This window comes from Biomphalaria glabrata, chromosome 3, assembly GCF_947242115.1.
Source record: "Biomphalaria glabrata chromosome 3, xgBioGlab47.1, whole genome shotgun sequence".
NCBI lineage: Eukaryota > Metazoa > Mollusca > Gastropoda > Planorbidae > Biomphalaria > Biomphalaria glabrata.
Genome location: NC_074713.1, coordinates 26,322,279 through 26,347,879, shown reverse-complemented (window position 1 = coordinate 26,347,879; position 25,601 = coordinate 26,322,279). Strand labels below are relative to the sequence as shown.

General features: G+C 36.4%; 1 protein-coding gene across 7 annotated transcripts in view; it reads left to right on the top strand.

Annotated features, from left to right (window-relative positions):
* Window positions 1-25,601, top strand: part of LOC106056997 (trichohyalin-like) — a 52,599-nt gene that overhangs the window by 14,978 nt on the left and 12,020 nt on the right. For 6 of the 7 annotated variants that reach the window (XM_056024253.1, XM_056024254.1, XM_056024252.1 and 3 more), the window contains 18 exons: window positions 33-181; window positions 1,295-1,581; window positions 2,285-2,357; window positions 2,501-2,643; window positions 2,940-3,080; window positions 3,839-3,871; window positions 5,032-5,206; window positions 5,633-5,740; window positions 5,938-6,030; window positions 6,686-6,768; window positions 7,362-7,525; window positions 8,545-8,708; window positions 8,838-9,010; window positions 13,202-13,469; window positions 21,006-21,168; window positions 21,287-21,477; window positions 23,053-23,205; window positions 23,738-23,899. In XM_056024253.1, the coding sequence (XP_055880228.1) occupies window positions 33-181; window positions 1,295-1,581; window positions 2,285-2,357; window positions 2,501-2,643; window positions 2,940-3,080; window positions 3,839-3,871; window positions 5,032-5,206; window positions 5,633-5,740; window positions 5,938-6,030; window positions 6,686-6,768; window positions 7,362-7,525; window positions 8,545-8,708; window positions 8,838-9,010; window positions 13,202-13,469; window positions 21,006-21,168; window positions 21,287-21,477; window positions 23,053-23,205; window positions 23,738-23,899 (2,723 nt within the window). The remainder of the gene's footprint in view (window positions 1-32; window positions 182-1,294; window positions 1,582-2,284; window positions 2,358-2,500; window positions 2,644-2,939; window positions 3,081-3,838; window positions 3,872-5,031; window positions 5,207-5,632; window positions 5,741-5,937; window positions 6,031-6,685; window positions 6,769-7,361; window positions 7,526-8,544; window positions 8,709-8,837; window positions 9,011-13,201; window positions 13,470-21,005; window positions 21,169-21,286; window positions 21,478-23,052; window positions 23,206-23,737; window positions 23,900-25,601) is intronic. The other variant, XM_056024256.1, reaches the window with a different exon arrangement.

Genomic DNA, 25,601 nt, shown 5'->3' with positions numbered 1-25,601 from the left:
TATATACATTTACACATTTTTTATTTATACAGGTCAGTTTGCTGGAAATGAGACAAACTCTGACTTGGCTCATTTGGACAGTTTGTGTAAACAACTAGGCATTGGTAGTTCAGGACTCCTTAGCCAACCTGAGTTCAAGCGGTTAAGTGCATACATTGCTTTAAATAATACAAGAGATAAGGTCAGTGTTAACATGATGTACTTTATGTCTCAGCATATGTTGCTGACATTCCTTCTGTTTGATAACATGATTACATCCACTCCTTTTTAGTACATCAAAAACTCTTTGGGGGGGGGGGGGGGGGGAGGGGGGGTGATTCTTGACCATATCTTCACATTCATTTCACTATAGGTATTTCTCAAGAGTGGAAATTCTAAGTCTGAATAACAATTGCTTTAGATCTTATTTAAAATATAAATAAAATCCTTCAATAAAACTATAATATAATAATAGAAAACAGTGTTTCCCAAACTATATTCCGCTAGGCCTGAATAGGTGTTTCATTATCAAATTGAGGAATTTACTAGTAGGCCTATATGTACATTTATTTTTTCTTCAATGAAAAAACAGAAATAATTATCTGTTTTAGTAGCTATTCTTGGTAACAAAAAAAAAATTCTATAACAAACTCACCTGATCTTGTGGTATGTGCACTGGACTGCCATTTGGTTGTCTTGATGGTCCTGGGTTCATACTCTGCCGCTGCCATCCCCCCCCCCCCCTCGCCCTGGGGGAGATTTAGGCTAGGATGTAGATTACTTTCAACTCTGAAGAAACATGTAAAACAAACACAATGTACTTTGAACTAATCTAGATTCTCACAAAGATCAATCATCAGTTTGTCTGAAGAGTACTATAATATTTCAAAACAAGCTATTACTATTGTTATTTTAGGCTTACTTTGTTTCTACAACCTATTAGTGGGAAACAGGATCTTCTTATGATGTTTTAATTTTAAAAATATAGAAACAGGCCACACAAAATATTAGAATTCAGCTCACCAATATCAAGCTTGATATAAAAAAGTGTGCTCAGTATCATGTTATTAAATCTTATTTGTCCATATGTTAATGTCTCTATTTTATTATAGTTTTGTGCTTTAAAATAATACTAAATGTAGAATACATAATAATTTATTTGTTCTAAACATAAAGAAGTAATCCAACCAAAAAAATAAGCAAAGTGATTTTCTAAATTTTCCAAATGTGCTAATTGTTCCATTAAAGAAATATTTTAGGAAACACTTTAATAAAATAATTGTATTTATTGTTTGCATACATTGTTAATCTACAGGAACTAACAGAGTTGTTTTCTAAACTTGATACTGATTCTGATGGTCTTGTATCCCTTTCTGAGATTATTGCTGGGCTTCCTAGACAATCAGTTCTACATGCCCCAGTTCCTGCATCCCCACATCAGCGTTCCAGTTCACGTCTGATTCCCAGGTCACCAAGGCCAAGCAGTCATCCTAGAGCTCGAGTAGAGGAAATGTCAACACCTAATACCAAGCGTGCCCTCACCCAGTTCATTAGTGGTGATGTTAGTGGGATCTTCTCTTCAATTGATTATTCTTTAGAAGGGTGTGTCTAATTATTTACTGTTTCAATCCATCTATAGTGACCTAATGATTCTTTGAATAATTACCTCTTAACTACAAATTAGTTAGGCATGATGGCCAAGTGTTAAAAAACTTGGCTTTTAAACCTAGTGTTCTCAAGCTTGAATTTTGGTGAAGACTAGCATTTGAAGTATCCAACGTCCAAATCCACTCAAATAGTAGGTATCTGACATGCGTTGAGGAAGTAAATGTAGTTTGTCGTTGTGGTGGCCATATGACACCCTTAATAACCATTAGCCATAGAAACAGATGAGCTTGATATCATCAGCCCCATTAGATCTGAAAGGGTTACTTTTATTGTACTTATTACAAATAAGTTTTTTAAAGTATTTGTGATTTTTAACTGCTTCTAGATCTGCTGTAAATAATATATATATATATATATATATATGGACTGCTGAAATATGTTTCAGTTGTGACCATGTAAGTAAGTCCTGCAGCTCCTCAAAGATCTACTGCTTTCACTTAACTTAAAAAGATATTCAGAGAAGTGAACTATGGGATGTTCAGAATATTGTTTATAGCAGAAGTTAGAGCCCTCCAAACAATTTAACAATTTAGTAGCCAAACTAATGGGATAGAGTTAGAAATAATAAACTATTATAAAATGCTCATTATTTATAGTGTGTCATCTTAAATTTTACATTTACTGTTGTTTTTTTTAGAATTGCCCAATCAGAAGATGTTATTGATTTGTGGTTCAATTTGGGTGTTGGAAACGGGGCTGAAATTCTGTCAGTAAGTTTGATTATATTTCTACATTTTAATATAAGATTTAATTGCTGATTAGGTAATATAGTCCATTGTTTTATCCAGTCTTTGTAACTTTACATCAACTAGCTATCTCTGTATGTAACTAATTCTGAATTATTATGTTCCAGTCTCTGGGGTTTAACCCAAATGGAAGAATAAAACTGTGTGATTTAATGTCTGCACTGGAAACCCGAATGGCAGACCCAAATGTGCCAGATGAAATTTTCAATGCAGCCATTGCTTCATTCCATCAGGAAGTCTATCACCTCAAGTTTGTAATATCACATTTTTGTTATGTACTTTTAGAGTTTTTGTGCAGCTTACAGCAAAACAGCTTTCTGCTAATACTTTGTCACAGTATTTAGCCACACAATGGTTTAGTAATTTTAATTTACAACTTTATGTACCTATGAAATCATAATTTTTAAAATAGTAATTAAATGTTTATCTTCAAATTAAAGAATGTTTAACTTGTTGATGTCAGTACACTTGTGTAATCATATAAAGTTGTACAACAATCTTTATGAACACATCATAGTTTCACTAAATACTTTTTGTTAATACCAGATCAAAAGTTGAAGAGTTGCAAAGTGAAAACAGAAAACTGAAACTTGACCTTGCTGAGTCCAAAGCACACTCTTCTTTGTTAGCCAGGGAGATGGATGAGAGGCATTTACAACTGGATAGTTCTTGGGAATCAAAACTTTTGTAAGCTAATTTTAAAATCATTATTATTTGTATCTATTATCATGCTTACTTTACATGTGTAGCCTAAATTTGATAAACTGAATAAAATAAAGTTATGCATATATGTTACATATGTGAAGGCAGCACAAGGGACTAAATTTTTTGAGGAAAAAGGTGAATTAAATAGAGCTAAATGATGGACTAGTGCACAAACCATGGACTCTCTGATTGTACAACTAGCAGCTATACAGGGCCAGGGAAACAAAACACTCGACCATCCACTTTCCCCCTTTAAAAATCCTTTTGATTGATGGTGTTAGGTCATTCCTGCACTTTGCTACCCTAGAGGTCAATAGACACATGACCCAACCAGTGCCACCCACACCTTGCAATACTTGACTTCAACAATCTTAAAAGAACTGACACAAATAGCAATTAGGCTTTTATTAGACAAACATTGTCTCTATTTTAATTGTATATCCCTCAACATTACAATTGGACAACATAAATACATAAAATATAGAAACTTCATTCTCCGACTTGTGACTAGCAAGCATTTGACAACGTGGCCACTTTCCTTCTTGTTCATTTTGTAAACAATTAAAAATGTCTTTCATTCTTGTTAATCCTGAGTTTCAGGCAATACATGAAATGCTACTTGTATTGAGCTGTATATTTCCCACTCCCTGTTTTTTTGCTTTATATCTGTCCTCCTTGTATTCTGCTATATTTTTGTTGATCAGACTTTATATAACTCATTTATTAACTTTATATAAAAGAGAGACAATAGGAAATCTTAAAGATACTTATTGGTAAGTCACATATATAGAAGAAAATAGAGGGGAAGGCTCTGATTTTGTCTAGAAGTACACAGTCAAACCTTGTTATGCAACAATGTATTGCTACAATTGATCAAAGATCTCATTTTAAATTGAATCTTCACTTGTCACTTCAGAAAATCATCGTCAGGTTTGAGATTCAAGAAGTTAATCAAAGTGGTTCTTTAAATTCTGTATATATGTAACAAAATTTGACTGTTATATTTTACTTTCCATTTGAACCATTTTATTTAATCAATGTATTTATTTATGAAATAGATTCCATGAAATGTTTCACCTCTCATCATTTCCCCTGCATATTATTTTATTACCATCATTTGTTTCTAGTTTTACCTTTCCTGACTAAACAAAAATTTCCTTTTGGAAATCTTTTTTTTTTTTTGGTACCTACTGTAACTATTCTTTTTACTTTTATTTTTCTTCAAAACTTTAACATTCCTTTTTGTTTCACTGTAAAAATGATACACTTTTTTATATATATTACATTACAATGTGTTTATTCAAAATGAAATCAGTGAATAGCCATAATAAGAGCATATTATTCCCAGGCTGGCAAAAGGGGAAGTAAAGAGTGTCCATTCTCAGCTGCAGAAATATTTCAGCAATGTAATTTTACAAGAAACAGTTGCATAAGATCTAAATCAATTCATTTACTTAAAAATTGAAAGCAGTAAATTTGAATCATTGCAAAATAAAATTGTCAAATCTTTCTATTATTTTTATTTCATGATTACATGCTTGTGTGTAAAAATAATGATATTAGTATAAGATCCTATATGCATTTTGTTAAAAGTGGATTTGGGTACTTGAAAGTATTTATAGTTCTATTATTTGTTGCTCTTATCTCACAAACATAGTAATCTATGTAGTAACTGACAACTTTAAGTAGTATTTTATGAATACTTTTATGTTACTAATAAAAAGCTATTTTTTGAAAACAATTTTTTTACTTGTAGGGAATGCTTGTAAATTGTTTGTTTTTTTCTGTTTTCTAAATAAATGATTTCATCTTCATTTGATTATTTTTTGCTAACAATATTTTTATGATGCAATTTACAGCATAACATAAGCCTCTCAGAGCTAAAACAAAAAAAGTTTTCTGCTGTCAAGTACTTTGTTTATTTTATGAACAGGACTGTTGAAAACAAATACCAAGAGCAAGTGAAAATGTTACAAAACACTTTAGTGAAAGAGAAGAAACTCCATGCTACCCAAGTGACTGAGCTAGAAACTGATCTTCAGGAACTGAAGAACCAGTCACATGTTGCTGAGAAAAAATGGAATGAGAAGTCTGCAGATTTTCAAAAGGTAGCAAAAAAATAAAGTTACAATAGTTACTGCCTCAAACCTATTTTTTGGTCATGTTGTATTTTTTTTTTATTCTATGTCCTTGAATTAAATAACTTACTAGTCATAGACTGTATCTGAAGAATTGGTCAGTGATTTGAAAAGGTTCTTTTTAAGAGGTGTAGATCTATAAGGGGTTCATGTATTACATTTTGTTAACATGATAGAAATATCAGCTTTTGTTGCAGCATTCAGGTAGCCTGTTCTTTTGTCAGTAAATAATTCTTAATTTCTGATATATTACCTCTCATTTATGCTGTTGATTTTAGCATAATAGCTTTTAGTTGGCTTTTTGTTTTGGTTAGGGGGGGGGGGGTACTTTATTTTGGATAACATTTGATATGACTCATAATTTTCAAATATTGAATGAATTAAATTTTTAACCAGGAGATCAGAAAGCTCTCTGGTGAACTTCAAACTTCTAATCAAAAGATAGAGTATCAAAACAAACAAATAGAAGACTTAAAAATGAACTTGAGAGACAGAACTGAAAAGGTAGCCTCCCTTTTTGTTCACTTAAAAAGACATTTGTTTCACATCATGGCTAGTTTTCATTTTTTTATATGTAAATTTAAAAAAAAATTGTAGTAAAACTATAAATGCTTTTATTGTATTTATTTTTTTAATTTTCCTCGAGAGTTTCTTCCACACTAAATAGCTGAGCTGTTTTATTATTTTTCTGAAATGCATAGATGTTGAACAAGACATCCCCTGATGTTGAGGAACTGCAAGCTAAACTTGATCTCAATCAACACTTTCTAGACATCAGCAATAAAGAAATCAAGGTTAAGTTGTAACATTGACTCTTACAATAAAATTTTAGGAATAAAAAAAACACAGAATGTTTAAATAAGAATTGTCTAAGTTTTGATCATATCAACATAACCATTAGCCATTATTGTTTTTTATTAGTTTTGTACATGGACTTGAGCAGCAGAAAAAAAAGGTTTTGTATGGTTCTGTTTAACAAAAAAAAAATATTGGGATTGTTTTTCAAAGGGTTAACTAAACTCTTTTGGTTTGACTGTCAAAATTGTATATGCATTAGTATAAAAATATCAGAATCTTGTGTCTTAGCTGAAACAATCCTGTTGATATCTATCCCCATCCACAGTAGCCATTGATACAGAGATATAGGGTGGATTGGAAGGATAGGGGAAGTAAAAAAAATTGTAAGGAAGGAAACAGATATGGCTGCATTAGGAAACAGATATGGCTGCATTAGGAAACAGATATGGCTGCATTAGGAAACAGATATGGCTGCATTAGGAAACAGATATGGCTGCATTTATGAATGTCTTTCCCCTCCCCCCTTTTTCTATTTCCATTTGTCCTATCATTGAATGACATGTGATTCTGTTTGACAACAGCAAACAATACTTTGTTGTTGTTTTTTTTGTGCTTTTGATAAAATGGCAAACTTTATTGTTTATTTTTTAGAAACTTAAAGATGACAATGATGAATTGTTGGCTGAATTAGAAAGACTTAAGACTGCTCAGAGAAAGAAAGAACAAGCATTGAGGTAATATAGACATTATATTTAATCAATTATCAAATGTATCTATATTACTGATACATCTATTAAAATTATTGTGTTGCTAAAATTTTACTTCAATGCTATATGGATTACCCAGACGAAATGGGAATTCCCAAAGACTACATTAAGAGTCCAGAAGATGCTTTTGTTTTGAGTGTCTTCTGCTAAGGAGCTATAGTAGGCTTGAAAGAAGTAATCTTGGTAATCAGTCAATACAGTAATTAATGTAACAAATACATTTGCTTTCACTGAAATAACTAAGGAAAACATTGGGCTTATTTTTATCATTCATTGCTCAGACAAGCTCAGCAGTGACAGCAGAGGGGTCCTAAAAGCTGACATAAATGTGAACATGTTGACATAGTGGGAAGTTTCTTTACCTTATTCTGGTGTGTCTTTTGTAAGATATAATTTTAGAGTATTGGGTAACCTATCATGGCCAACTAAAATTATACTAGATATAAATCACTTAACAACTGTATAGATAGTTTTGTGGATTTCTTAATTTTTATATTTGTGTTTTTCTGTTATACAATTCTAACATTTTCTTATATCAATATAACTTTTTGTTTATTCAGTGTTGATACAGAAAGAATGTCTCAGAAACCAGTGTATCAAGCATTGTCACCCCCTGCTCTTTATGAACCTAAAGTTGAAGAAAGAATAACTCCTCTGTCCTTGGCCCAGACATCGCAGCCACTGAAAGTGAAAGATATGATGAGTCATTCTCAAACAGAGAGTTGTATGTTCTGGCTCTATTTGTTTGAATATTTACATCTCCCATTGTTGTCAAATGTATTTCTGTTATCAATAGATGCTTCCTTTGTCCTCTGCAAGAATGGTTAGGGACCAGTATGGTTATGGCTGTTCTGAAATATGATTGGATGTTCTGAAATATGACTGGGTGTTCTGAAATATGACTGGGTGAAGGATTTCATGCATCTATGTAGCTTTATAAGTTCTTGAGATCTGGGCTCATTGGACATTATGCTTAAATAGATGATACCCTGATCTGTTATTAGCCCTAAGAATTGAATCATTGAACTCTTTTTAGACTGATTTCATTTATCCTGGGCCTAATTGAAATGTAATAGAGAGCTTGGCTGCAGAGTGAAAGGTCTTGCCCTAATTGCAATGTGATTGAGAGCTTGACTGTTGAGTGGAAGGTCTTGTCTTAGTTTGAGATTTATGTTCAATTTAATCTAGAGCAGGGGTGGGTAACCTTTTTGTATCGAGGGCTGCATTAAACAAAATTTTGGAACGGAGGACCGCATATAAATAAATTAGTATATAAATATATACGTAAATATTTTATACAGGTTTATACAAACTTTCTTGTTTAGAATTTATGGTTGGGATATTCTTTAAAAAAAAACAACTTTCTCAGTCAAAGATCGAGCTCCATCAGTTGTTAGACTTGCCACCTTGTTCCAATCATACCCAACACTCAATACAGTTCTTCATTGCATTGAATTAATACTGGCCTGAGATTGTGTCTTAGAAAGAATGTATTGAAGATAGCCAATAAAAACTTTTTTTCGTTTAATTGGAAATTTTATAATGAGACAGTTTCAATACTTTATATAAATATTTATAGTTATTTTTAATAGATTTTAATTTTTACATTATATACTGTGGGCAGACCGGATTTATGTTGGTCCGCGGGCCGCATAAAACACTCCAGCGGGCCGCATGTGGCCCACGGGCTGTAATTTGCCACCCCTGATCTAGAGAAACAAAAAACTTGATGTGTTTCTGCAGATGAAGAACCTGTGAATTATAGCAATGAGATGAGGCAGCACCAGGACTGGCTGGAGAGGGAACTCAAGGATACCAGACACAAGTATGAAATGGAGCTGTACGTCATACAGGATATTCACAAGGCAGAGATCAAAACTTTAAACAAAAGCTTTGAAGAAGAAAAGGTAAAATGGTGTTGCTTTTGTGTTAAATGCCAGTACTAGTATGGTAGTGCTTTTGTGAACCAATGATTGGATGTTATTGTGCATGAGTTATTTGTATGCATTTTTGTTAATCCTTGATTAATTTCTTAGAGGAGGCTCTATGAAGAGTATGCATTACCAAGAGAAAAGGCACTTGAAGAGTTGGAGAGAAAAATGTCTGATGCATTTGCCAGAGAAAGAAAAGATTTGCTGGATAAAGCTGATGTGGAGAAAAGACAGCTCATTGATAGGCATAGGACAGAAAGAGAAAATCTAGAACAAAAGTAATTTTTTTTATTTTCTCTTAGATTTACCTGATTCTTTGCTCTTTCTTCTCAACTTTTTTTTTGTGCTTACTTTCACCAATACATCTTGGCTGATTGGTTGGAGCACTAAGCTGCCAAGGTCCTGTGTTAAAATCTTGGCAACAACAAGAATCATTAATTATGTTCCACCTATTCCACATAGCTCTTCTTTCTATGACTTATTGGTATGATAACTGCAATTTACCAATAATAAATAATTGTTGGGAATGGTAAAAAATTAACAGATATAGACTTCAAAGTCTATAAAGGTAGCTGTCACAGCTTTCCTGTTCTATTTATAATTATAACTCGATAGAATCTACCTTAGGTCTCGATACGTCTAGGTGTCCCTGGTTCAGTTGTAGTTAACGAAATAAAACAATGAAACCACTAGATCAAACACATAAACTTTAATCAGCTTTACTGCATATCACACACGCTGGTCTCTTTCTAACAACAAAACACACTTCCGGTCATTCGCGCAGATTGTAAAAATAGATTATACATACATACACACATTCATCCATGACATCTCGCCCCTCCTAAAATTATAATCAATTTTTACAAAGATACATAAAAACAAGATCATAAAACAAGTATAAAACATTAAAACACAATACAACAAAAATGTTAATTCGGTAGGCCACAAAGGCTCTGAATATGCCACACAGGCGTTTATGTATCCAAACAACTTGAACATAGTCACACAGACTTCAATGTAGTCACACAGACTGCAATGTAATAGGCACACAGTCTATAGTTAAGACACACAGTCTTAGAAGATGAAGACACACAGTCTTAGAAGATGAAGACACACAGTCTTAAAAGATGAAGACACACAGTCTTAGTTGTAGACAGAAAGTCTACCATCAAGCAACAAAGTCTAAACTGTTGCAGACACAAAGTCTTTGATGAAGCAACACATGCTTGTGAGAAGCCACGTAGGCTTATATCTATGATAAGCGTGTCAGAATGTCCGCTACGACGTTTCCTTTACCTGGAATATGCTGCACTTCGAACTGAAAGTCCTGAAGCATCAGGGCCCATCGAGTTACCCTGGAATTCACCGACTTATGTGTGTTCAAACAGCGTAAGGGTGCATGATTTGTGCGGAGTACGAATGTTCTGCCCAACAGGTATCTGGCCAACTTGGTTACTGCCCAAACAACTGCCAAGCACTCTCTTTCTACTGTGCTGTATCGTTGTTCTGCTGAAGACAACTTTCTACTGACGTACATAATGGGATGTAGAATGCCATGTGATTCCTGTGCTAGGCATCCCCGATAGCAACAGCAGATGCATCAGTAGCTTTGTTATCTTGTCTCATTAGAAGTCCATTTTTCACTTTAAATTTACTGGTAGGACGCTCCGCCAATTCAAAAAGCTTAACCAATGATTGGTCCTCCTTTTGTTTCAATGCGTAACTGGATGTTAATTCTGATTTTGGCTGTTCAATCTGACTATGTAGGATCAGTTGTCCCATGTTTTCTATTACACCAGATTTAGATCTGGTTACAGCATTTGTAACTTCTGACATTGCTGAACTTTGCCACTTGTAGATATCTGTGATGGTAGGCTCAGTTATGCCAGTCACGTTTCCTAGAATCAAGTCAGCTGCAGGCCTCTCCAACACACATGCTTCAACTTTCCAGGATAAAAATGGCATATCAATGTCAATGACAGCTGTGGGATATTCTTCAATTGTTCCTCCAAATGTCATACATCGGACTTTCTTACTGGTCACCTGGTGAGGGTGCACATGTAGTCTCTTCACTCCGATTGTGGTCGCTCCTGTGTCTCTCAAGACCCAAATAGATTTCTTCCCAACAAATCCAGGATACATTTTTAGTTTCCCAGCATCACAAGTTACAGCTCCAGCCATCTGGATCTGATCAGATTCATGAGGGAGTTGTTCACCATGTTGATAGTCTATGCAAACTGACGCATTGTACGGATGTCCAGTTGGTCTTCCCCTATTGCTGGTTTTAAACTCCTGACTTCTGCTTGAGCTCATAGTCTCATTTCGTCTTAATGGGCTTTTGTTTCTACATTGGGTTGCTAAATGTCCCGTTTTGAAACACTTAAAACATTTTCTTTTTTCACCAACACTTCTTTTCTGCAGACGGTCCTGTCTCCATTCTTGTTTAAAGCGACTTCTGTTATCATTAGTCTTTGCAGCAAAGGCAAACTTGCTAGTTATCAAGTCTTCCTCTCTCTGAATTGTCTGCTCCTGATGTGCAGTAATATATTGCTGACACAACTTGACTGCTGTTGGCACATCTTTCAGTTTCCTTTCATGTAGAAAAGCCACTAACTGAGGATTGCAAGATGTGAGGATCTTGTCTCTGATGAACAGATCAATGAGACCTTCGAATGTCTTTTCAGTGTTAGACAATTCCACCCAAGGCATTAAGTATCTTGTAATGTCCTCAATAAATTCATGGAATGGCTGGTTTCTCTCTGGTTTAGCTTTATGGAACTTCTCTCTATACCCATCATCTGTCAAGTTGTATCTTTTCATCAATACTTCCTTCACCTTGTCATCTTCCTCTAAATCTTTCTTAGAAAAGTTGATACAAGCTTGCAGTTCCTTTCCCTGTAATAATGTGTAAAGATGACTTCTCCACTGAGTTTTAGGTATTTCTGTAGCTTGAGCATGCACTTCAAATCTCGCCAAATATGCATCAATTTGATCCACATTCTCATTAAAAGGTGGCAACTTTGGTTTCCATATAGGTTTTATATGCTCTTTGATTTCTCCTTTCGTCTCCCTAAGCTCCAACTCTCTGACTCTCAATTTGTGTATTTCTACATCAGCTTCTTTCTCTTTAGCTCTTGCTTCTGCCTCTTTAGCTCTCTCCACCGCCTCTCTTTCTTTAGCTCTTCCCACCGCCTCTCTTTCTTTAGCTCTTTCTTCTCTCTCTTTAACACGTTCCTCACGCTCTCTGTCTTCTCTTTCTTTCACCCACTCCTGTAGAGCTGTCCTCGACAATCCCATTTCTTTTCCAGTGGCTATTAACTGTGTTAATCTCTCTGCCATTTTGTTTATATCTCTAGTATACAATATCAACAACACAAATAGTTTTATCACTGTGTTTGACCTGGTTTCGTCTAGGCTGATTGACTTAGTTTTTTCCCGCCGTTGCACGTGAGTACACACACTTCACGACTTCACGGCCTTCTTGGTCCTTGACCTTTTCACAATGGCGAACCGCAGTTCTGCCTAATGTCTTCTAAGACTAAGTCAAGTAACTAGATAAACGAGCCTCCAAATATGTCACAGCTTTCCTGTTCTATTTATAATTATAACTCGATAGAATCTACCTTAGGTCTCGATACGTCTAGGTGTCCCTGGTTCAGTTGTAGTTAACGAAATAAAACAATGAAACCACTAGATCAAACACATAAACTTTAATCAGCTTTACTGCATATCACACACGCTGGTCTCTTTCTAACAACAAAACACACTTCCGGTCATTCGCGCAGATTGTAAAAATAGATTATACATACATACACACATTCATCCGTGACAGTAGCATAGACTTTATTTGTTGAAACCTAATATGTAGACCCTATTAGGAAATATTTTTGTTGTGTTATTGTTATTTATATATATCTTGAGACAATAGGGTTAGTGGATTCTTTCTCCTCATTAGAACAGATCGCACTCTAAAATGAATAAAGCTCAGAAAATTATTGACCAATTGAAAGTCCAAAGACTTGAATTTGAAAAAATCCAGCTAAAATGTTTATGTTTTTGAATCACAATATAATGTAAACTCACATTAAATAAATTATATAGCCAAACTTGTAATATGAAATAATTTTTAAAAAAACTAGATGCATTTCGTCTTTTCTAGAGAAACTTTGTGATGTCACAAGAATTTTCTGAAAATATCCATTAGCTATTAAAAAACGAGCTGTCATCCTCTAAAAGTCTATGACATTCTTGTTAAGCCCCCTGCCCTTGTGGTCACTGAGTAGCATAAACTGCTTGCCTACCTAACAATAGCTGAGCACCTAAAGGCAAAAAGGAAACTTTCTTCCAGATGCTCCTTCCAGGTCCACTAAAGAGATTGTACCATAGCACACTGAGCATGCGCTATACAAAAGTAATTGAATTCCAATAAAAATGGAAAATAGATAATTTTTTTATTTCTCTACTGTCAGATTGATTAGCTTAGAATTGGAAGTACAACATAGACACAAAGATAAGGACTTGATTCAACATCTGGAAGTGCAACTCTCCCAATGCAGAGAAGATCTTCAGATGCAAGAGAATCAGAAAACAAATTTGGTACAACTAATGAAGAAAAAGGAAGAGTCCCTGATGTTGGAATTTGACCATGAAAAGAAAAATTTGGTTCAAAATTTTACTCAGCAATTAGAACAATGCCAACTGGCTTACAATCAACATCTTGGAAATATCTTGGCAGGGGTTGGTATAATACGGCTCTTGTACATCTGTATGTTTATTTTTGAAAATATGAGATGCTTAGAAACTTTCTTACACTTCTGAAAATTGTATGACTAGACTTAATTAGAATGCAGACTTGTTCAGCATCTAAGAAATATACTGACAAACCACCATTTGTATGTTTAACCCCATCCCATCATTTTAAATAGCTTGCTTTCATTCTATACAATTTATTAAGAAGAATCATGGCATCCAATCATTTTGTGTGAACACGATGTCCTTACTTTTTGTGCAAACAAAATCTCTATTACTTAGGTTAACTTGGAATGGTTGTTTGTTGGGTGTCTTTATTAGATAACACCAAAAAGCTGTGTAGTTCCAAACAAAAGAGATGAAAAAAAAATAAACTTATCAGCTAGATTGGCAATCATCTTGTGGGTTCATCTCTGTAGTCTGTTAAAGAAGTTAATCTTTAAAGTAAAGCAGGCAGTTTGTCTCAGGATAAAAGTTTTATATAATAATAAGGCTTGTCTTCGAGTCCAAAGATTAATGAGGAATGCAGTACTTCCCATTGCTATGCAGCCCCAGCTGTGACCTACATATTTTGCCACATACAGGACTAGCATAACCATTGTCTGCCGGTGGTGGATTAAGATTTTCTTTTCGCTGTCTGCGTCTGTCCTCAGAAACGGATTTTCTTTTGGTCTCTAATCTGTATCCTTTTGCCTTTGTGAGTGATCTCCAGCTGTCTCATTCTGAGGCCGCATGCAACCAGGTGCTCTCTCCTATGTCAGCTAAGGCAAGTTGGCGCCTAAGCTGGTCTTTTAAAGTTTCCATGGGGCACAAAAAAAGACTGCTTTTGGCATACATACGTGCCCCATACGGGATACGTGCCCTGCCCAGTGTAACTGTCGAACCCATGTGATTTTCTGACAATTATTTTTAGATCTGTAAGACATTGGAAATCTAAACACATCTTTAAAAGCTACTAAAAATTACAAATAAATAGAAATAAAAATAATGTTTCAAATTTAATATTTTGTAACAATTAATATCTCTTACTCTTAATGTCTGTATTAGGCCTATTTCAAATATACAATGTATAATATTTATAGCATTCAATATTATGGACATTAATGACATTTTATAACATTTTATAGCTGTAGTAAAGTTCTCAAGCTCCCCTTTCAGACCTTGCAGTCTATATAGGCCAGTTGATGTAAAGATCACCTGTTTATGAGGGTGTCATGTGGTCAACATAACAACCAACCGCCTTTACTTTTCCAAAACTAATGTCAGGTACCCATTAGAGCTGGGTGGACTCAGAGGCGCCCTAAAGATCCTGAAATTAAAAATCCTAGTCTTCACTTGGATTTGAACCCAGGACCACTCAGCCACGTGCCTCCTTTTTTAATATCTGTAACCTTTAGCATTTAATATTTAGAACATTTAGTATAAATAGCAGTTAATGTCTATATTGCTATAACTTAGCCAAATAACCTCAACGAAAGGATTATAAAATAACAAAATAGAATGTTTAATAACCAAATAGGAAACTAAATCTAGAATTACACTAATCACATCACAAGCGTCGTTTTCATCTCTAATCATCGGCCATCTTGACTTCTTCTCTTATTTCATGTCTCGGTCCTGTGTCTCATGGTGCGCAGTCTCACACCTAATGACAGCGTGCAATGTAGAGTCATAACACTGCCCCCTCCTTAAAACTGTTCGTCTCGAACAAAGTTTGCTCCGCCATGATAAAGATGAAGCCGATCCACGTGAACAACCTTGAAGCTAGACCGTGGAGTCTTCTGAATTCGGTAGACCACATCGTTGATCCTTTTAACGACACGAAAGGGACCGTCCCAGTCTCTTTGGAGTTTTGGGGATCTACCTTTTCTTCTCTGGGGGTTATATAGCCATACCAGATCGTTTTCCTGAAACCCCGAGGTATTTGCACGTCTATCGTATCTAGTCTTCATTAGATCGCAGTTATTCTTCATTGTCCCACGAGCCAGAGAATGGGTTTCCTCCAGACGCCGTCTAAGATCGTTGACATACTCAGTAGCAAGGACTGGTGTGTCTCTCGGAAGTCCAAATAGCAGATCACTTGGTAAACGAAGTTCCCGGCCGAACAACATCTTTGCAGGGGTATATGTAGTAGAGCAATGGATAGAACTCCTGTAGGACATCAGGAACACTGGAATGTATGCATCCCAGTTGTCCTGTCGATCATCGGTGACCTTCGACAAGTATTGTTCTAAGGTACAATTGAACCGCTCTACCATTCCATCTGACTGCGGGTGTAGTGGTGTAGTGCGAGTTTTATTGATGCCAAGCACCCGGCACATTTCCTGAAATACTCTAGATTCAAAGTTCCTGCCTTGATCGGAGTGTAGCTCCATAGGGACACCAAATCGACTGATCCAGTTCTCTACAAGCGTTTCTGCTACCGTTGTTGCTTCTTGGTTCGGTATTGCATACGCCTCCGGCCATTTAGTGAAGTAATCAATAGTTACCAATATGTACTTATTTCCTCGTCTAGTTTCAGGAAATGGCCCTGCCACATCGATTGCAATCCTTTCAAACGGAACTCCAACCATGTATTGTTGCATTTGTCCCCTTGTTTTGCGTGGAGGGCCCTTTGCGGCTGTACAGACGTTGCATCCCCGGCACCATTCCTCTATATCCTCTCTGTATCTGAACCAGTAGAATTTCCGGCGAACCTTATCGAGGGTCTTATTAACACCCAAATGAGACCCACTGGTACCATTGTGAATTTCCTGCAGCACCTCAGACACTCTGCTTTTTGGTAATATAAGCTGAAAACGCCTCGATGTGCCGTCAACGGATTCCCAGACCCTTCTTAGGACACCATTAATGATGGTTATTGAGTCCCATTGCGCCCAGTACGCTTTCGTGGCAGCCCCTTTTTCAGAGATGTGCTGTGTGATGTTGCTTGTTCAGGCTGTCTTGAGGTCAACTATGGATGACTGTTGAATTTCAACGCAATTACTCTGCAAGCGTTTGGGTGTAATTGTTCGGGTGTATTCCGTGTAGTTGATCAACAATCCAGACAAAACAATAAACATCGGTTTTAACTAGTGAAGAGATGTAGTCAACACTGATGAACAACTTCACATATATTTATTCTAATAAAAGGCCACAGTAGAAGTCTCTGTCACTAAACACGTCGTTACCCTGGAGTATTCTATCGCTAACTGATTTTCCGGTCTCTAACCCAACATATCCCAAACGTCACTAGTCCCGTTCAATATGCGTCTTCTTTGGTGCGTCGCTAAATAACTCAACTATAAATAAGGTGTCTAACAGCTGCCACTCGGGCCGTTGTCCATTCTCCTTCCATAGCAGAATGGGAGCCAGATCATTATCTTCCAACTGGTCCTCTCTAATTTTTTTATCTGACCAGGATCCGGTAACATCTACTCGTAGACGACAACACTCAATTTCTTTTTCTTTTGCCTTCACGCAGTACCTGCACTCCATTTTGCATGGTCTTCGAGACAATGCATCGGCATTCTGGTGAATCAGTCCCTTCCTGTGTTCAGTCTCAAATTCATAACTCTGCAACCGTTCAACCCATCTCGCCACCTGTCCCTCTGGATTCTTGAAAGATAGTAGTCATTTCAAGGCTGCGTGGTCAGTTCTCAGTTTAAACCTTTGTACATAGAGATATTTATGAAAATGTTTAATTGAATCAACTACAGCCAACAATTCACGTCTCGTAACACAATAATTCATTTCAGACTTTGACAACCTTCTACTAAAGTAAGCTACGACCTTTTCGTTTCCATCAATGCTCTGCGATAGCACAGCACCGATCCCCATACCGCTTGCGTCTGTATCTAGAATGAATGGTATACCCGACAGTGGGTATGCTAACATCGGCGACAAAAGAAGAGCCTCTTTCAACATTTCAAACGCCTCCTGGCATTCTATTGTCCATGTAAACCGCTTTTTCTGTTCTGTCAGTTGGTGAAGGACTCCTGCAATCCTAGAGAAGCCTGGAACAAAGCGTCGGTAATAAGTACAAAGGCCCAGAAAACTTTTCAGTTCCTGTACACTTTCAGGGACAGGCCATTGCCTAATCGCTTCACTTTTGTCTGGATCCGTGCTTATACCTTCGCTTGATACGACATGGCCCAAATATTTCACTTCCTTCTTGAATATGTCACACTTCTTGGGGTTGATCTTCATGTCCGCACTTCGAATCCTTTGAAACACTTCTCTCAAATTATTCAAATGTTCATCAAATGTACTCCCAAGTACGATAATGTCATCAAGATATACCAGACAAGTATTCCAGTTAAGACCTCTCAAGACTTGCTCCATCAATCTCTCAAAAGTGGCTGGTGCATTGCATAGGCCAAATGGCATCACCTTAAATTGCCATAGGCCGCTTCCAGCTGAAAAGGCCGTCTTTTCTTTATCCTTTGGGTGCATCGCTACCTGCCAATATCCGCTTTTGAGGTCTAGAGTCGAAAAGATTCTTGATCCGGCAAGTGTGTCCAATGTGTCATCAATACGGGGAAGAGGATAACTGTCTTTCTGAGTGACATTATTCAATGCCCGGTAATCTACACAAAACCGCAAAGTCCCATCTTTCTTTTTAACCAACACAACTGGTGAACACCACGGGCTGTTGGATGGCTCGATGACCCCTTGTTGTTTCATACTTTCCAGCATATCGATTGCTTCTTGCTGTTTGGCCAGTGGTAGACGACGTGGTGGTTGTCGAATGGGTCTGGCATTTCCTGTATCAATACTGTGCTGCACAAGGTTTGTAATCCCGCAGTCATTAATGTCCATAAATTCCAAAATTAATTCCTCAGCCTTGTTATATTCTTCCATCGAAAGACTTTCTTTCGTCTTGATAAGAAGTTTGTGTATCTTTGAATTTTCCTTCGGTGCCGTGTTTGTCGATACCTCTGCGTCCAGACATTGTGTGATCAGATCCACGGAGTAACAGTCCGCTATGACACTACCCGCTCGTAGCTTTCTTTCCTGCGAGTAAAGATTCATGACCCTCACGGGGACCTTTCTATCATCAACACTGACCACTAACGTCTTTCCTACAGCCAGCCTATTCTCTATTCCTCTCGCTGTTTCTACGAGTTTCGTGCGGATAGTTTCGCAACTTCCTTCAATCTTTCCCCAAATTATACATTCCGATTGTGCTGGTATGGTCGTATCTTCTACTAACAAAATTCTTCTCACTAGACCTTCTCCGGTATCCTCCTCGAGTAGTGGAATCTCCATGTTAGCATATTGTATAGTACCATTTGCCATGTTTAAAGACAGCCCGAATGCTTGCATAAAATCCAAACCAAGGATACACTCGTCGGTCACATTGGCGACCAGGAAATCATGACTGAATGGTTGGGTTTGAATTTCGAAGTTTAGTCTAACCTGTCCTAACACTGGTGTTAGTTCACCGCTGGCTGTTTTCAGTGTATTACCGTTCGTTTGTATCAATTCCTGATCTCCAATATAATCGGGTCGAATTATCGACCGAGATGCTCCAGTATCCAAAAGAAAAGCATGACACCCGCTGCCGATCTTTCCTTGTACCTTTAAACTTCTATTTCTTCCCAACACTGTGACAGAAATAACCATTTTTGGAGCCTCTGTATACCGTGCTGCCTGTCTCCGCTCCTTGAAACCGGCAGACATTAGTTTTCCCGGTTGCCGTTCTGCCTTCCTTGTGTTAGGCGTTCACGGCCCCGAAACACTGGTGCAATCCCTTTGCATGTGACCAGGGTTGTTGCAATTCCAGCAGCGAAAGGGTGTTCTGTTATGTCTGATATAGGGTCGCCGTTCGTCTCTAGTCTCTTCCACCACCCTTCTGACAAGCCGTGCTACATCCTCCTCCTGGGGTCGTCTTTCGTCTATAGCCTCCCAAACCAGTCTTTGTACCAGCTGTGTAGGATCCTCCTCCCGAGCATCTATCGTCCGGCTGTAATAAGTGGCCTTCGCTGAATCTCTGGCCGCTTCGTAGGACAGAGCATAGATAAGAGCTTCACTTACTTTCCGTTTTCCACTGATTCGGATGGCTTTCTTTAGTTCCGCATCTCGCACTCCATCTATGAAGGCATCTGTAACTATAACATCCACAAATTCTGGTGTTGCCAATGGATAAGCCAGACGGGCAAGACGCTCAATGTCCGCCGCTAATTCCTGTAGTGTCTCTCCACTCTTCTGCTGTCGACTTTTCAATTGTATTCTAAACACTTCCTGTAAGTGTTCGTCGCCGTATCGCAGTTCCATTGTTTTGACCATGGCATCGAAGTCCGTCTGGTCCTTCATTGTCTGTAACAATTCGGCTGCCTTGCCTCTGAGTGCCAACACCAGACCAGTTGCTTTCTCTGCCTTTGTATTCCATCTGTTTACTTTGGCCGCCGCTTCAAACTGCAATCGGTACACCGACCAAGAAACAGAACAGTCAAACACCGGCGGTTTAGTCTTCCCAGCCATTTCATTCACAGTGGCCCCAGCATCTTGTTTCTTTTCCAGCTCCGCCTTCATTTCACTACGTAGTAGTTGCATTTTAGAATTGAAATCCTCTACCATTTGGGACCTTAGCTCAGTTACATCATTTCTTAATTGTTGTTTGGAGTCGTCTATATCCTTCTTCAATTCAGTCACAAATGATTTTATAGAGATCAATTCATTACCCATTTCTTTTTTAAGTTCATCCTTTAATGATTTCATGTCTTCTTTCATTGAGTTTCCTATGTCAGTATTTGTTTTGCCTTGTTCTTGTATCATGTTCCAAAGCTCCATCATAGTCGGTTCTATTTCAAACTCATAGGTCTCCGGGTCCTGTTCTTCCTCTATCATGCTTTGCCTAAGACGTTCCATAAGTGCCTCCTTGTTTCCGCTCACCTTCAGCTCTCTACCTCTGAGTTCATGCCTAAGTTCCTGTAATGACAGTTGACTAAGTGTTTTCTTAGACGCCATCTAGTATTCAAACGTTGATCAACTAAAAACAAAACTTATGTTGATTTACCCGAAAATGGACTCGTTCAATGTCCCATACATAGATCTAGACCATCTTCTCCCCTTTCGTTGAAGATCCCACTATCTGACACCAATTGCTATAACTTAGCCAAATAACCTCAACGAAAGGATTATAAAATAACAAAATAGAATGTTTAATAACCAAATAGGAAACTAGATCTAGAATTACATTAATCAAATCACAAGCGTCGTTTTCATCTCTAATCTTCGGCCATCTTGACTTCCTCTCTTATTTCATGTCTCTGTCCTGTGTTTCATGGTGCGCAGTCTCACACCTAATGACAGCGTGCATTGTAGAGTCATAACAATATAATTAATACTTAATATCTATATGACATTTAGTATCCACATGATATCCTGGACTCCTCATTCATCTTCAGACTTGATGACAAGCCTTATAACATTTAGTATAAATAGCATATAATAACTTATATAATATCTATATAACATATAGTATAAATTAATAAAATAACTATCTACTAACAGGGGAATTACATACAATATTCTTTGCAGGGTGTGAAAGGTCTGAGTGGTCAGTTAAAAGATGACTTCATGATGATGGTACAGAGAGATGTTGATGTAAACGTCAGGGAATCAGATAAAATTCTTTTACAACAATTACAGATAGACCGCAGAGCTGTAGCCTTGGAATTGGAGAAAGAAAGACATTTGATATGTGGGTACCATTAAAACTTGAGAAATATACATCTGTGATTTTACTGTTTTTTATACAAACTTGAAACTAAGGATACATTAGTATTCGTTCTTTTTTTTTTAAACCTGACACTCTGTAGATAAAGAAGGAGAGGCTGCTAAAAATGAGCTAATAGAAAAGTATGAGGCTTACATTGCTGCCCTGACAAGTGAGGTAACTCTGCTCCACTCTCAGAGAGAATCAGAGCAGTTATTGTACAATGACTTCTTCAACAAAGTGGCCAGTGAGAGGGGAGATAGAGAGGTTTATGACAAGCTAAGAGAGATAGAGGTAATTTCCTCATTCTTGTGACTTTTGTTTTTTTCATTATTAAAATTAGCTGCTTGTAAGACCTTAAAAGGAAGGAGATGTGATTTGTCGGTAGAATCTGTTGTCAACTTAGTTGACCATTGATTAAGAGAAGTTGCACACACTACTGCCAACCCTGAGCTTTAATTGCAGTTTTTAAGGTTTAAATTTGTAATAGTTAAAGGGTTGAAACAGATAGCATCTAATGAAGTCCTTAATATTGTGTGGAAATTCGAATAATTTTTGCATTACTTTTCTACAAAGTTGCAAAAAATGAACTATTGATGATAGGATGATCACATGAGTTTGCCAATATTCCCCATTCACTTGTCACAAGTTAATATTGACTTATACTACTGACTTCAATAGATATATAGATGAACTTACTCTAAGAAAAACATCTCTTTTTTACCACATAAAAACTGCAATTTACATTTTAAAAAATTGTAGCTCTATAGAAGAATACTCCATAATAATTAAGATTAAAACTCCCAACAACTAACATTACCATCTTCTCTACCAACATTTTTACAAAGCTTATATATATCAACTCACTCTGTCTGTCTGGTAAAAAGTTTGTACACATTATTTCTCCCACACCTAATCTCAGTTCAAGCTGAAGTTTTGTACAATTATTTCTTTTACCTGACAACACAAGAATCAATTTTAAAAATTATCCGGTTAGTTAATTATCAATTGGTAATTAATTATTATGTTTGGTATCTCAAACAAGGGAACGACAAGGCCTAAATTGTGCCGATGTGCCAAACTCAAACAAGGAAAAAAATTGTACTTGACTGAAGTGGTGGTATAAGCTGAATTAGTCCCCATTTTAGGTCATCGTCTGAGGCTTAGTGAACACAAACATGAAATAGAGACAATAGATAAATATACAATCTTTTATGTTCATACACCTTTTTGATAGCAGAGTGGTTACCGTGTTGGCTTGAGAGCAGTGGCTTAGCTAAGGCGGAAGAGGGCGTGCACTTGAGGGGGGGTCTTCCAAATGAGTGTTCGAAATTGTTTTTACATTAAATATTATGCCATGTTGTTGAATGTCAAAAATGCAGGGTCTTCTCAAGAGGTCAAGCCCCCCGGGCCCCTAGCTACCCCACTGCTTGAGAAGCCTAAGAAGAAGAAGAACTAATTGATACACTTAATATAAGCTTTGTTTTTTATTTTAAAAATATTTTTTGTAATTTGCTTGTTTGTTACTAACTCATGACCAACCAATTGCTCAAGGTCAACCTGTGGAAGTAAAATGCAGCACCTAAATCTGATAAAACAGAAAAAAATTGCTTTTGTAAATGTTTCTACAATATATATGTTTATATGAAATGCAGGTGCCAAGAAGTGCTAATATAGAAACAAAATAAACTAAAAATTTAAAAAACCCACTTGTTAGATAAATTAGACTGACATCAGCAGAATCAAAACCATTCTATATACTTAAAAGCCCAGAAGGCAGGTAACAAGAAATATAACCTAGACTAGTCACATCTTGGTATTGATTTGTCTCCTTGTACTCATGATGCCTTTGTATCCATTGCTTGCCAGGCGGAACTGAGACATGAAAGAATAAAACAAAATAAAGTTTTTGAAGCTAAAATGAAGGAGATAGAGCTACAAAAACAAAATCTTCAGGAGGAAAAGATTCACAAGTTGATTGAAGAAAACCAGAAGAAGGAAGAGGAGATTAACTTGTTAAGGGTAATTACTACAAGAATATTTTTTAAAGTATTATTACTCTTGGGTATCTTTGCAAAAAGATATATAAGTTATTGAGTTTCGACATTACCTTAAAGGACACTTTTTTCCATGCTGGAATGATACTAGAACAAGAATTCTTTCTTAAGATTTCACTCAAAAGACCTCACTGAAAATGAAAACTCATAGTTGATTGATTGACTCACTTTTTTCCTTAACTTTACCCTTCCATTGGTACTAAATAACCATCATAAGTGAAATGTTGACTGTCTGTATTTAGGAGTTAGGCTAGATGATTTGTAACACCTTTTTCTTTGTAGTCCTTGTACAGAGGAAGATTATGGTGTAATGGCATTCTTAAAATGTGGCCAAACCTGTTGTCTTTGTTAGTACAGCACAAAGCCAGTACCTGCTATAATATATTACTTTATCTCCATTAGTCTCATCTACTTCCTATCTCATTGGTTTCTTTCTGAATTTCATTTATTTAATTTGCCTTTCGCTCTGAAGCTTTTAAAAAAATGTTGTTTTTCAGGCCAGAGTTCAGACTCTGAAGCAAGTAAAGAAGGATCTTAAAAGAACGCTGGAAGAGATGAACAAGAGGGTGTTGGTAGATGAATCCAATGTTTCCAGAACTGTACATGTCCTTCCTGTGCAAGTTTCAAGGAGACATGAAATGATCTATCCAAAAATGGAGGTGAGTTGGAGAAAGACTATTTGGGGCTTCTGTTTGTATTCATTTTGTGACACCTAATATTTTTTATGTTAATTGTAAACCCTTATCATCTACTGAAAACATAATCTCAACTTTTAATACATACAACATAAGCTAAACACTATTTCCTGATAATATAATCAATTCTTATAGAGGACAAAGCTCTATTAGTACAAGGCATAGCTAGCTTTTGTTGTAAAAATACATTTAGTATAACTTTAGGTAATGTGATTATTGCCACATTTGGTTTTGTGATGTTAGCAATCTATTTCATTTAAATTTGGAAATCCAAAAGAATTTTTGAAAATCTGATTTCACCATCACCTTTTTGTGATCAAAATAAGTACAAATACTAATTTTGGTCTTCTGAAATGAACCCTTTTGTTTGACCATGAGATCATAAAAATACACAGTCAGATAAAAGCAGAAGCCAATACAAAACCCAAAAGAAAAATCGTACTCTGGAATAAATGTAATCTAACACAACTACACCAAGCTGCATTAAACTTTCAACAAACATTCTTATTAGAAAAAGACATTAACGAACCAGTCGATGACCTCTGGAATTTCATTAAAAACCATCTTAAAAGCATTATAGAAAATCATATACCAACTAATTACACATCAAACAAAATAAATAAATGCTGGTTTAATAATAGACTAAAGAAGCTTTGTAAACAGAAGGAAAACCTATATAGAAAATTTAAAGAAACTAATGCAGAAAGAGTTTACAAAAAGTATATAAAAATTAAACACCCAAAAAGTAAGCAGACAGCTGCAGAGTGAATACATAAACAATGTAATATCTAAAGATAACAACAAAAACCTATGGTCATACATTAAGTCTAAGAAAATGGAAACAACAGGCATAGCGCCATTAAAAGATGAACATAACATAATACATAATGATAATGAAACTAAAGCAAACATCCTAAACAAATACTTTGCATCAGCATTCTCAGCCCCAGGAGACAAAGACATATTACTGGAGACAAAGACATATTACTGAAATTGAACCAAGTAGACAACATAGAAGATATAGTAGTACAAGAAAATGGAATTCAAAAACTATTAGCCAACACCAAACCAAATAAAGTGTCTGGACCTGATGGTATTCCAGCTAGATTACTCAAAGAACTAAGCAATGAGCTAGCCCCAGTGTTCAAAATACTCTTTCAGGCTTCACTTAACCAGGGCAGAGTACCAAAGGACTGGAAAGAAGCTAATGTCACCCCCTTATTTAAAAAAGGAGAAAAATCTGACCCAGGAAACTACAGACCAGTATCACTTACCAGCATCACATGTAAAATCCTAGAACACATAATATGTAGCAACATCATAAACCACCTAGACAAACATAATGTCCTCACACCATACCAACATGGCTTTAGGAAATATAGATCATGTGAAACACAACTAATAGGACTAATTGATGATTTTTCAAAAGGTTTAGATAATAGTGAACAAATAGATGCTATCTTACTAGATTTTTCTAAGGCTTTTGACAAAGTTCACCACCATAGTTTGCTTAAAAAATTAAAATATTTCAGCATTAATGGTCCACTGCATCAGTGGATTAAAGATTTTCTGATAGGGAGAGAACAAACTGTAATAATAAATGGCTCTAAATCAACACCGATAACAGTAAACTCAGGTGTACCTCAAGGAACAGTCTTGGGTCCAC